We start from the raw sequence: 14495 nt of genomic DNA on the forward strand, positions 1-14495 counted from the left end.
AAAAATAAAACGCTTTTATTTTTCAACCAGTCGAGTCCTTTCCAGATCTTATTTTTTTTTTTGCGAGGTACAGGATAACTGACCTGTTCCAGGTCGCGCACCATCTCGTCCTGGTTGGAGTTGAGGATGCGGCTGAAGAGTTTGACGATTTGCTTGTCGTTGAGGTTGTAAACGCTTTTCACTACGCCTGGGAGGAGCAGCTTCACTGTCAGGTAGAGATCTCCCTTAAACTTGTCTTTGTAGGCGGAACAAAGAGCGAGAGAGAGAGGGCGAAAAATTAAAGTGCATATTCTGGACCAATTTCGGTTTTTTTATATGAAAGTATGTCCCTTTACACACTCATCCAGAAGGGTAATTTTGCACAAGGCCATCTGTCTACAGCAGAAAAAAATAAAATAAAACGCGTCTGGAAAAATCCCAAGGGAGTCTGGAGCCAGATTCGTGACATCACCTGCGGAAGCGCCAGCAGGCTGCGAGAGTTTTGCACGGTTTCAGTGCACAGCCTGTGTAGACCAAGCGCTCCCATTTCCCTCTCATTGTCCGGTCTTTTGGAAAACGATGAGTGCTAATCCCATCAAGATTGGTGTTGCTACACCCTCCTACGATACGTCTGTTAACCATTTTAATAATTACGCGATAACATTGAAGAAATTTGCAGAAAACCACCAGGTCGTTTTCTCAAACAAACCAGCGCTGACGTAGGATTCAGAAGGAGGCGTCCTGCACGCGACATCACGAAAATCAGTGTTTGCCAGGAAATCCAAATGCCGAGTTTTTTCAGAGGCGGACCAATTCGCCTCAAATGGCTCAATTTCAACTGAATTTTTCTGGTATTGCGCAAGGTAAAAAAAATTGCAGAGAATGCAGAAATGTTACAGATATTTGACCAAAGTTTAATATAAAATAGTAACTTCGGTGCTTGGTCGCCACTCAGGCCAGTATCCCTGAATTCTTATGCCCCTTTTCCACCAAAGCAGTTCCAGGGCTGGTTCGGGGCCAGTGCTTAGTTTGGAACCGGGTTTTCTGTTTCCACTGACAAAGAACTGGCTCCGGGGCCAGAAAAACCGGTTCCAGGCTAGCACCAACTCTCTGCTGGGCCAGAGGAAAGAACCGCTTACATCAGCGGGGGGGCGGAGTTGTTAAGACCAGCAACAATAACAAGACCATGAAAGATCGCCATTTTTAAGCGACGAGAAGCAGCAGCTGTACAAACGCAAAGTCAGCCATTATTATTATTATTGTTGTTGTTGCTGCTGCTTCTACCGTGTTGTTTTTGCTTCGATATTCGCGCCAAGGTTTATGTAAACGTAGCGACGTAACTGACGTATACAGCGACGTAACTGACGTGGCTTCCCTTAGCACCGCGAGCTATGGAAAAGCAAACTGGTTCTCAGCTGGCTCGCAAGTTGAACGAGTTGTGAACCAGCACCAGCACTGGCCCCAAACCAGCCCTGGAACTGATTTGGTGGAAAAGGGGTATTAGTGGCCCGGGCCAGCCCTTAAGTTTCCTCTAGTCGACGCTTGGACAAATACATAGACAAGGAGTCGTTTCAAGTATGGCATGTTTATTAATAGTTTCCAAAGTTTGACAGCATTTGCATCTGCATTAAAATAGTCAGCCTATGCTTCTCTGACCAAGCTTTTGCTTCTTGAGCCTATACAAGAGACATTACGGTACAGTAGGCTGGTAGAGTTCTATTAGACTAGCTCGAGGTGCTTATGGTTATGGTATTTGGCAGACGCTTTGGTCCAAAGCAGCTTACAAAATATAAACACCAATACATTTAATTAATAAACCAATACAATAATACAATCACTCTACTCGGACACAGCCGACCTTCCAGATGACAGCTGCTGCATGATTTTGCTCTGACTAGGCTCAACCTCAAATAGTCATGAAAGTGTTCCGGATTTTCCCGGAATTCCAGATTTTTAGATTTTCCTCCGGATTTTTTCCGCTAATGACCCGGAAATCTGGATATTTGACAAAACTCTTAAATCTCCAGTTTTCCCGAATGGAGAAATTTTATTTTTCGGATTTTCCGCGTTCCTAGACGCGGCGTAATACTTCGCATCGTCCTTGCATGGGCGCGGTCCTTAAATAGCCCAAACATAGTTCACTGATTAAAGACAGGTGTTCTTTGTTAACGGTGTGCGTGCCGGACTGACACTGTTCTACGCAAGCGCAACACAATCGCACTAGAAAGCGTGTTCAAGCTGCCAGTGTAGCTGCAGTCTTTTTAGTTGCGAATTACGAGTATTTCCTCGTGTTAATAATTCGCCATGTCAAAACATGCAAAACTTTCCTCCTTCTTTCGACGTGAAGAGAGGTAGCCTAAGCGATTTATTATACATTTTTTTTCCCCATCAAAGTTGCATTTCGTGGTTTCAAAGCTAAGTTTTAGTGCCGTTTCTAGAACACATCATCAAGAAAACGTGGAAGACACAGCAATAATGGAAGAACCGGTTTCTAAGCTGCCTAAAACTAGCAATGGTAATTTATTTTTTGTTACATAATGCACTCAGGCTGCCAGTCAGTGTGTGACACACACGCACACACCCTACGCCCCGGATTTACATGAGAAATTTGGTGTTCATTGGCGTGTTTAAATTTACAGACAATACGAACTAATGTAAACAATTGGCTTCAACTCGTATAAATATGAATTGGAAATGTTTAGTTCACTTTCGCTTCTGCAAACGCACAACTCTACTAAAAGACTGATAAACGAGGCTCAATGTCCCCAACATTGAAACCTGAAAGCTTTAGAAACCCTAACAGACCTTTACTTTTTAACAGGACTGTTTTGGGATTTTGCTGCGTTTACCTTCAACTGTCTGATTTTCTTTTTTTTTTTTCAAAGTAATGAACTGTGTAGCAGGAAAATCACTGCGTTTTCTAAACGCACTCCTGAAAATTACTCATTAACTAGGGGAATTAAATTTGATATTTTTGACATGTTAATCATTAATGTACATGAAAGAAAAAGGCTTAAAAGTTATAACTTGTTTTAGTGAAAATAATGGCCCTTTTCCACTACCCTTTTTCAGCTCACTTCACCCCGACACGGCTCGCGTTTCGACTACCTCAGAACAGCACGACTCAGCTCGCTTCAGCCCTGCTTAGCCCCCAAAACTCGCACGGTTTTGGAGTGGGGCTGAAGCGAGCCAAACCGAGCTGAGTGAGGCTGGGGGCGTGAGCAGACACTCCCCTGTGCACTGATTGGTGAGGAGGAGTGTCCTCACATGCCCACACGCCCTGCGAGCACGCTGGGATCTGTAAACACCGTAAACCCGGAAGAAGAATTATTACGAATTACGAGAATTTCTGAAGCCTTATGCGCCTCGCCTCATCTATACGCTCTTGCCAGTATCTGTTGGCGTTGTCGGTGACAACAAGCCACAGCACCAAGACCAGCAACACTAACGACTCCATGTCCTCCATGTTTATTGTTTACTATCCGGGTCGTGAGACTACCGCTTAAAAGGTCACTGATGTCACTGTTTGCGCCGCTTAACGACATCACGTGACGTCCACCCACTTTCGCTAACTCAACCCAATGTGTCCACCCACTTCCAGCCAGCACGGTTCAGCGCGGTTGTAGTCGAAATGCAACTCCAACAGCCCCACTCATCTCGACTCAGCACGGCACGGCTCAGCCCGACTCAGCCGCGTTTGTAGTGGAAAAGCGGCATTAGTACTAAAATGCACTAGAATGCAGGGGTTTGCGTGTTGTTATTAAAATATTTTCGGGGGATGTTGTCCCGCCCCCAAATTTCAGGTGTTTTTTTTTCTTTGCTCCACTTTCACCTCTACTTTAAGCAAACAAACTTGCCCTATATTTTACACATAATTTTGCCTGTGTAGATAATTGTACACCTCTGCGCTTTTGTAGTTCCTTAGCTCCTCGCAATCAAAGAATAAAATAAGTGACGATGCCAACGTAGCTGACGTCGAGACGCAACTTCATTCCGTGAGCGTAGACGGACGGGGCACTTTGATCGTATTATCCCCAGAGCACGTTGGAAAATCGGACCCGTGTAACTATCTTTTTAGCCAACCTACATAGCACTCGCTGTAGCATTCGCTACAAAGGTCAGCACAGTGGAGCGGAAGAAAAATCCCAGATTCCGCTATGACACAGCAGTGAATCATGGGAAAGGTCAGAGTTCGGGAAAGTTGCGTGCTGTGTCTAAGATCACTCACTGTCTAGGGAATTCTATATAGAGGATGATATAGTGAGCTCATTGGTAAAATGAAAAAACGCTTTCGGACACTAGTCCGTCATGCTGGTGGGTTTTCAAAATAACAAAATACGCATTATACTGAGTATTTCCCACGTTAATAAATACAAAGTACTTTGGGCCATTATTAAAAAATGTTCTGTTTCCAGTCCACCGGCCAGGTGAGTGCTGTTTGTGCGGTTGAAATTTTTTTTTTTTAACGCCGTTTTTTCAGGTTCGTAAATCTAAAATCGAACTTGACATTTACGCATTCCCAGGGCTTTCCACTAAGGCTCATACTAGCCAGCCATGACAAATAAGGAGACGACATTTCCCCTGTGGGAAATGGTGAGAGTGATGCAGTGCGCGTAGCAGCCACTATCGCAGGCTATGAGGCTCCGATGCTCTGAGCCTGTGTGTGTTTGAGAGAGAGCGAGCAGCCCCTCCCCTCTCTGCTCCCTGAGTGGAGCTTGTTGCCTTGGTAACGGTGCTCAGGTGCAGGGAAGAGACACTATAGATAGTTTTCACTGACATCACGGCATTCCGGGGAACGCCCCCCAGCCGCCATCTTGCGGGGCAAACAAAACGGACCATCGCCATTACCGGCTACGTTATCTCGGACGAATTTATGAAGTTATATAGTCAGTTTTCTAAAATAAAGATCAATGTCGGCAAAATCAAGCAAACAGAAGTATATAGATACATTAGACGACATCGGTATGCAGCCAAACTGGCCTTGATTGGCGGAATTGAGCCCTACGACGTGGACAAAGATGCATTTTCAAGTGACTATGCAGGGCTGCCAAAGCCTGAAACTGCCAAAGCCTGAAACTGACTTCATCAAACTTTAAAGGCTGTCTGATATATACAACTTTATATATTCACAGCGCGCCTTTTGGCGGATGCCGCCTGAATCGCGCAGATCCGATTTTTTTTTAGGGGGGGCATTGGAGTGTCTGATTATAATTTCAAAGTAAATTCTGTATTAAAATTACTAAATAAGCAAATCCGTTACAGTCCATGAAACAGGAAGTATAAGGATGAGAAAAAAAAACAGTTTAAATCGGAAAGCTGCGCACATTTGCGCAGTCCTGCACACCGCTCGGGCTGCGCAAATGTGTGCAGCTTTCTGATTTAAACTGTTTTTTTTCTCATCCTTATACTTCCTGTTTCATAACGGATTTGCTTATTTAGTAATTTTAATACAGAATTTACTTTGAAATTATAATCAGACACTCCAACGCCCCCCCTAAAAAAAAATCGGATCTGCGCGATTCAGGCGCGCTGTTTGCATCCCAAACACAAATCAAATCATACAGAATAGACCTAAAATGTTTTTCAAAAATGACCCTTGCGTGAGTGAAGTGACAAGTGTCAAATAGAAACGTGACAAACGAGCGATATTAAGTGTACATTCCAATGTAAACGTACACTCAGCGGTTCCAGTTAGGCATTCTCCAGAGATTGTTCACATGATGTTTTGGTTTTCAAAAACAAACTTAAACACAATTGATTGTTTATTTAAACAACTTACCACTTATAAAATGATCGGAGCAGACTTTGCTGTGTTTGGAAGGCTGATAATCCTTGCGGTTGATTCTTGCAAGCCATAGATTTCTCCTTTGTATGCTGAGTTTGTTTGCTCGCCTTTGTGCTCCCGTACAGTGGGAATTCCATAAAAGCTCCACGTGACTTCATCATCTGACCTATTACGACAGCCGTGAATACAACAGGTGTGCACCATTGCTAGCTTTAAATAGCCTGCTTGGGTTCTTTTGAAGACTTTGTACTCGCGTGTTACAATGTGTGCTCAGTCACCCGTACGGTAAGCTTGACCCGCAAGATGGCCGCCACTAGGGAATCCCCGACTCTGTGACGTCATGTGAAAACTATCTATACTCAATCTAAAGTACTTAACGGTCCTTATGAAACAGCTTTTGGAGCTCTGTGAAAATGCGCGACCGCAATGCATAATGGGATACATTGCTTGGTTAGTGACCATCGGTTGTACGCTACTTTTCACAGTGCGTCATGGGATACTATGAGTGAACTATATCGGGTGCAATAATTCTCGCTATACATTCGGACAGCGCTACAAAATGGCGAACTCGCTACATAGTCCACTGTGTAGTGAGTGATTTCAGACACAGCAGTGGATATCGTGAAGCGATCTGAAAACTTACAAACGGCTTTGAATTTTGCACTTTAAAATGAAACTTTTACTAGCACTTACAACTTTAAAGTTGAGGAAAGGAAAGCAAAGAAAGGTACTCCAAGAAAGGAACATTTTTAAATTTTTTTTTCGTACTTCTCAAATCCTAGTGGGCGACCAAACCTCAAATTTTAGTGGCTCTGGTCAGTTTTCAGTACCAAGTTTCAACTCTAGAGAGAGGGAGGAAATTGTTGCTCTAGTTTTCCCTTGGCATGTCTCTGACGCAAAAGGAAACCATCGTCTCTGATCTTTATAACTCATGCCACTCAGTGGGTCCTACCTCCACCGGAACCCTTCTTCAGGAAGTTCTTGATGATCTCGGTTTTTGCGTTGTAGCTGGACTTCTCAGCCACCATGCCGCAGAGCTTGCGGAATTCGCGGAACAGGCAGTCCTTATGGTCGGGCTGGCAAAACTGAGCGGACAGAACACTGCCTGGTGAGGCTTTAGCAGGAGACGACGGGCCTGGGCTCGATGATGACGGACCTGCCTTTGTTGCTGTAGGAGATGGTAAGCACAATTACTCCATTTCCAAAGCATTTTGATCGCTCTGAGAATTATTTTCAAATTGGATAAAAATTCAATTCAATGCACTCCATGGTTCTTATTACAGTTATACATATACTGTAAGTATTTTATTCACTAATTATAGATAAACTCACAGGAAAACAGTGTCGTTAAACCATATTGTCTGCCCAGTACATGCTGTTATTGGAAAATAAACGGAGAGAGTTTCCTGTACTACTATTATTAATATAACTCATGGGTCTGAGCTTTATTGAATACCTGTGAAGCCGGAAAACTTGCGTGGAGCGTTCACTGTCGGATCAGCAAGAGGAGCTGATAACCGGCCGCTGGTGTTTAACTTGGCTTGGACCACCTTCTTTGGACTTGCATTAGTCTTGGCAGCCAGGTCTGATTAGATACAAGCGACAGAGTCAGACAGCAAAAGATTTAAGCATTCGAACCAAGTACATCTCATCCACCTCGCAGCCCATACCTGCAACAAGCTTATTGATCAGCTCTTTTTCCTCGTCTTGCAGTTCCTCCCAGCCCTCCAGGTCCGTTATGTCCTCAATCTTCTTAGTGGTGGCCCGCGCTCGCTCCAGCTTCTCAAAGATGCACTTCACGTGATACCACTCCTTCATCTCTCCTGCAGACTCGCTGAACGGGTTGGGTACGATCTTCCCGATGCGCACCAGCCCCTTCACGATCTTGTCCTTGCATTTTTTGCAGCCTGCCTGGCCACGCTTGGCGTATTCCACGCAGTATCTCTGCTCGGCCATGGTCGGCCGGTCGTCCTGCCACGTGGTCCGAGAGACGGCCAAGAAAGACGGAGACGTGAGGCTGAAGTGTCTCGACGGGTGTCTCGCTGGCAAAGCAAAGCCCCAGGCGTGGCTCAGAGGGCGACAGCGCTGCACAAGTGGACGTGGGCACAGAAGGAAAGTCCTGCACAGGGTTCTTACTGCCTTGCAAAAGCTGAGCCCATGCATCCAGGTTATACTGGAAGGTGGGGCATCTTACTTACCTTATTTTCTAGGATACGGAATGAACATCAAATCAGTATTCTTTTCACAGAGCATCTGACTTCTTTACTTGAACGTGATGACGTCACATGCATAAACAAGTGCTTTCGATTCAACCTTATAAAAGAAATGCTGCATTTTAATGGTAATTATTATTACAGTAAGCTACTAAGTAAACTTTAACTCAAACACCAGTCACTACACTTCTGAATAAGAAGTGCTTGAATTTGAATAACTTTACATGACAGTGAATCCTGTCAAAGAAGGCGTTAGCTAACTACGCTAACTCAATATGCATATTTTATTTTATATATATATATATATATATATATATATATAAAGAAAAAATAGGCTCGCTTTTTATATTAAGGTGAAAATATTGTTGACTGGAACCACAACAGCAAAGCTAGCTAGCTAGCTAGCTTGACTAACACCATGTAGCAGCTCCAGTATGAGGTTTCATCCAGAATATCCCCGTCTTGTATTCCAAGTGCACTACATCCGGTGTCTAAGTCATTCTATTATACTACAAGTAGTGCACTTTTAAAGGGAGCACAGGAGCATTTAGGATTGATCCTAAGGAGAATGCTATCTAGTGCAGCTAAAGCTAAGAGGCTTGTTCGCCAAGTTAACGTACATGCTCTAAAACAATCCCTCCATCTTACCTGCTTGGTATTTTTTCTCTTCTTGTCCTAATTCCGATTTTTTCCCCTTTTTATCTTTCTTTCTTCCTTCCTTTTTTTTGTTTGAAATGGCGTAACGAAGGGAACAATTGCGCCCAGTGAACTTTAAGTGAGACAAGCACACTTCCTCTTTGTTTGCATGTGCTTCCTGGGCACTGCGCATGCGCAGAAAATATATATATATATATATATATATATATATATATATATATATATATATATATATTTATTTATTTTTTATTTTATTTTATTTTTTTTTTTTTGGGTGGGAGCACGGAGAAGGGGCATCCCATAGATTTACATAGAAGACTACCATCTTTTTTTTTTGTTTTGTTTATTTGGCCATAAACGTACAATAAAAACGATACAGGTGTGGCAAGGATGACACAAAAAAGCATAAAAACTTGTTTCCATTGTGGTCCCTTATCACAGACAAAAAATAACTACACACAATTAAAAAATAACAAAATAAAAATAATTTGACAATACTATATAACTGGGGCGGCACGGTGGTGTAGTGGTTAGCGCTGTCGCCTCACAGCAAGAAGGTTCTGGGTTCGAGCCCCGTGGCCGGCGAGGGCCCTTCTGTGCGGAGTTTGCATGTTCTCCCCGTGTCTGCGTGGGTTTCCTCCGGGTGCTCCGGTTTCCCCCACAGTCCAAAGACATGCAGGTTAGGTTAACTGGTGGCTCTAAATTGACCGTAGGTGTGAATGTGAGTGTGAATGGTTGTCTGTGTCTATGTGTCAGCCCTGTGATGACCTGGCGACTTGTCCAGGGTGTACCCCGCCTTTCACCCGTAGTCAGCTGGGATAGGCTCCAGCTTGCCTGCGACCCTGTAGGACAGGATAAAGCGGCTACAGATAATGAGATGAGATGAGATACTATATAACTGAATATCATGAGGAAGCATAGCAAAAATGTGAAAACTAATACCATTACAAATAATACTGAACAATATTGATAATGTTAATAATAGTAGAAAAACAAAGAAAGCAAGAGAAAAAAAACATTAATAATACAACAAATATAAAATAAAACAAAAATAATAACATTGAATAAAATTAAAGAATATAGAAACTAAAAATACACATAATCTGCTGCTTCCTCATCAAATAGAATGTTGAAAAAGTGCTGTTTTACCTTCTTCTTGAACAGGGGAAAATTTTCTACTGATTTTATTTCTGAAGGTAGTTCATTCCAAATTTTGGTTGCAGTGTACAGAAAAGAAGTTTTGCCAAAAAAAAAAAATCTTACCACAGACAAGGGGTATGAAGACATACGCAAGCACAGCCCATCCCAGCACTCACATTATGATTTACAGGAAATCAAAGTACTGACTTTGATGACGTGTGTGTTTTAATTGTAGATGTTTATATCAGTATGTTTAGTTTTATTTTAACTGCACACTGGAGCCTAGTCAAATGAAATTTCAATCTTCTGTGCTAACATATATTGACTTTGACATGATAATCAGCTTTGAATGTCTCATCTCATCTCATTATCTGTAGCCGCTTTATCCTGTTCTACAGGGTCGCAGGCAAGCTGGAGCCTATCCCAGCTGACTACGGGCGAAAGGCGGGGTACACCCTGGACAAGTCGCCAGGTCATCACAGGGCTGACACATAGACACAGACAACCATTCACACTCACATTCACACCTACGGTCAATTTAGAGTCACCAGTTAACCTAACCTGCATGTCTTTGGACTGTGGGGGAAAACGGAGCACCCGGAGGAAACCCACGCAGACACGGGGAGAACATGCAAACTCCACACAGAAAGGCCCTCGCCGGCCACGAGGCTCAAACCCGGACCTTCTTGCTGTGAGGTGACAGCGCTAACCACTACACCACCGTGCTGCCAGCTTTGAATGTTCTTTTTGTAAATGTAAAGATATCTTTTTATCCTTGGAAGTATAACCACATGTGATTTAATTAAATGCTTTTTTTGTCACAAACTACCGTGAGTCGCTGTCACTGTTTTATACTATTACTCGGGCAGTGCATTTGTTATTATGCTATGATGTGAGTTTACATTTGTTATTATGCTATGATGTGAGTGCATTAGGTTTTTGAGGTGGATGAAGTATTTCTGAAGTTTCAGAAGTGAGTAAGCTGTTTATTTAACTTTAGCTTCCCCTACGGCCCTATCACATGTAAAAATATTTTCACTAAAAATTGGAAATAAATTGTATGGTTATTTGTCCTAAGGCCGCAGTTATCCATAAGTATGCAGTGTTAGGCTTCTCACAGCATAGGAATTTCAGCATGCATCCTGTCTTACAGTCTGTAGTATACTGAAATATTTTCGCCAAGCTATGCGTATTTTTTTTAAAACATCTCATCTCATTATCTCTAGCCGCTTTATCCTTCTACAGGGTCGCAGGCAAGCTGGAGCCTATCCCAGCTGACTACGGGCGAAAGGCGGGGTACACCCTGGACAAGTCGCCAGGTCATCACAGGGCTGACACATAGACACAGACAACCATTCACACTCACATTCACACCTACGGTCAATTTAGAGTCACCAGTTAACCTAACCTGCATGTCTTTGGACTGTGGGGGAAACCGGAGCACCCGGAGGAAACCCACGCGGACACCGGGAGAACATGCAAACTCCACCCAGAAGGGCCCTCGCCGGCCCCGGGGCTCGAACCCAGGACCTTCTTGCTGTGAGGCGACAGCGCTAACCACTACACCACCGTGCCGCCCCTTTTTTTAAAACATAAAATGATTATTCATCATTCATATCATAAATACATACATCCGTTTGTTTTTTAATATAACAAACCAAACCGTTTGAATATCGATTGAAATTTGAGGAAGTTACGGTCATCTGAAAAGTACATATCGCTACCAACACAATGTAATGGGTAAGCCAGCTGTCTGAGGTAAGATGGCCGCCATGTGCGGACGTTCCACTTCATTGACGGGCAACGGGGACGAGGCATCTAGTCTTCTATGTAAATCTATGGGGGCGTCCAAAGTGATTCATGGTCACGTGATTCATGCAGACTTCAGTTATTTCCAGAAAGTTCTTGTTCAGTCTGAGTCAATAAATACAGAGAGACAGAACTGCAATTTTTGCTTGTTAGTAGTCAATAAATGCATTGATTTGTAATATTTACAAAGCACCTGACATGTGTATCAATGTTTTTATTTTTATTGTTTTTAATTTGAGAATTAGAGCTAGCTTTACCTGTTTTGCTGACATATTTTCAGCTAAAGTTACCTGAACTAGCTATTGCTATCAAGTGTGTTAGTATTTACATCAGTAACATGAACATTTATATACCATTACGTAGGTATTATTACCTCTGCCAAGGAGGTTATGTTTTCGGTAACGTTGGTTTGTTTGTTTGTTGGTTGGTTTGTCTGTTAGCAACATTACGGAAAAAGTTATGAACGGATTGCTCTGAAATTTTTTCCAGAGGTGTGACTGGGCACAAGTAGCAATCCATTAATTTTGGCAGTGATCCGGATCACCTTCTGGATCCCGGATTTTCTTAAAGGATTCTTGGCGGAGGTCTGCGCTCTCCGAGTGCTTTTCTAGTTATTATTATAATACATAGGGTCAAATTACTCAATTCTGATTGGTCAATCAAAGAGGGCTTTTTTCCTTAACATGGGCCGTATTTCTGAAATGCTATTGGCTAGTTCGTTGCTTGGTTACGGTTACAAAAATTAGCACATTTTGTCAACAAAATGGCTTTTGTAAAGAAGCTCCAATAAAATTTTGTAAACCACTTTCAGAATCCTCGTGTCATGTCGCCATGTCATGATGAAAGATGCTTTAGAAACTGATTCAAATGTGCAAGATAGTCTCGCGCCCTGACTAGTTCAGAAAACGTGAATGACAAATGTTGTGAACTTGAATGGCTTCCGAAGTATGAATTTGGCCCTATATATTATAAACAAGTAATCGTATGGTTCCTCGTAAAATTAAGGATCAATTTCACTTGTGATTTCAAAGTTTTGAAATTGCCCTCGTCGCGTCGCAATCTGGGCAATTTTCAAAACTTCGAAATCACTCGTGAAATTAATCCTTAATTTTACTCGGCCCCATACGATTACCTATACTTATAATACATAGGGCCAAATTACTCAATTCTTATTGGTCAATCAAGGAGGGCTTTTTTTCCTTAACGCAGGGCTGTATTTCTGAAATGCTATTGGCTAGTTCGTTGCTTGGTTACGGTTACAAAAATTAGCAAATTTTGTCAACAAAATGGCTGACTCTGCTGACTCAGCAATGCCGCGTTTCGCTATATTTGACGAAGAAATGATAAACCAGTTGAAAGCTGCAAGCGAAAATGAAAATACCAAAAAAAGTACGAATTTTTGGCTTTCCGTGTTTAAGAAATGGGTCGCAGAAAGACAAATAGACGACTCTCTAGTGGCAAATGATTGCTGTGAGTTAGACAAGGTGCTATCGCAGTTTTTTTGTGTCATGATGAAAGACGCTTTAGAAACTGATTCAAACGTGCAAGATAGTCTCGCGCCCTGATTGGTTCAGAAAACGTGAATGACAAATGTTGTGAACTTGAATGGCTTCCGAAGTATGAATTTGGCCCTATATATTATAAACAAGTAATCATATGGTTCCTCGTAAAATTAAGGATCAATTTCATCCATGATTTCAAAACTTCGAAGTCACTCGTGAAATTAATCCTTAATTTTACTCGGCCCCATACGATTACCTATACTACTACTACTTATTATTATTGCTACACAGACATTTATTAGAAGTAATATGAATAATTCTGACAATGTGAAGCTGAGGGGTTTCAGAGCTCCACCTTTCTCTGTACTGTGTTAATATTTATGTGGATGTCAAAAGTAAGATATTAACCCAATATCTTCACTCATCCTACACAGAATATTTCTTTTTATAGATATTTTTTGGGCTTTTTTCACCTTTATTGGATAGGACAGTGTAGAGACAGGAAATGAGCAGGAGAGAGACGGGGAGGGATCAGGAAATGACCTTGGCTTGGAATCGAACCCAGGTCCCCGGATTTATGGTGTGGCACCTTATCCACCTGAGCCACGACGCCCCCAGGATATTTCAAATAACTTGAGATACCACATACTCCATTCTCTTTAGGAGTAAAATAAAATTTGTTTTATAGTGGCGTGCACAGATAGACATGAGGTGGTGCTCAAGCACCTGCCCCTCTGCCCTCTGTCCAAAAAAGTGCCCTTTTGAATTTTTTTTTTTTTACAGTTTACTGAGGCCAATGTCGACATGATCTTTTAGAAAAGCCACGGCATTAAAAGCGCGTGTGAAAATAATATCCCGATGTGTGCCCCCTCCGCACACACACCGGACCTCTGTGTCTCTTGCTCTGTCACGTGAACAAGCGTGCAGTGCATTCAATGTGAGGTTGCAGCAGCATAGCGTCCTGGAAGCCACGGCCTTGTCGTAGCGCAGACAACACATCGGGCAGTCAGTCAGCTCTTCCCCTGCCCCACCAGCCAGGTAACACATGAATCGAGTGAAAATGTATTGTTTGCCCTCTAAGCCCAAGCTGTAATTATTTTGTCGTGAAGTAGCCCGTCACATACAGAAACAACTGCACATGGCAGCCTTTGCCAGCTTATTTGCTCCCTTTCCATATGGAGAAACAAACTGAACAACATTTTAAATGTAGCCTAAACCATTGAGGCAACCCCGCTCTCCATCAATTCCGACCTGTTTTTATAACATGATTAAGAATATCACGTTATGCTAGTATGCACGCCGTTATGCAAATAAAGGAGAGCTCCGTTGAGCCCATTGAGTGTGTATATTTCGTTACAAATTTTAAGATGATCTCACGGAAATCTGTGAATAAACCAGGGCTTTGAACCA

General features: G+C 42.5%; 1 protein-coding gene across 2 annotated transcripts in view; it reads right to left on the reverse strand.

The window, feature by feature from the left end:
- The window catches only part of lig3 (ligase III, DNA, ATP-dependent), a 52548-nt gene extending 43761 nt beyond the window's left edge, over positions 1–8787 (reverse strand). The window contains exons 1-5 of one of the 2 annotated variants that reach the window (XM_060912870.1): positions 8626–8787; positions 7435–7970; positions 7221–7349; positions 6717–6932; positions 84–235 (exon numbers count right to left, since the gene is read on the reverse strand). In XM_060912870.1, coding sequence (XP_060768853.1) covers positions 84–235; positions 6717–6932; positions 7221–7349; positions 7435–7927 — 990 coding nt within the window. In that variant the 5' untranslated portion in view covers positions 7928–7970; positions 8626–8787. Of the gene's footprint in view, positions 1–83; positions 236–6716; positions 6933–7220; positions 7350–7434; positions 8078–8625 lie in introns of both variants that reach the window. The other variant, XM_060912871.1, reaches the window with a different exon arrangement.
- Between the last annotated feature and the right edge of the window lie 5708 nt (positions 8788–14495).

This window comes from Neoarius graeffei, chromosome 28 (genome assembly GCF_027579695.1).
Source record: "Neoarius graeffei isolate fNeoGra1 chromosome 28, fNeoGra1.pri, whole genome shotgun sequence".
Lineage (NCBI taxonomy): Eukaryota > Metazoa > Chordata > Actinopteri > Siluriformes > Ariidae > Neoarius > Neoarius graeffei.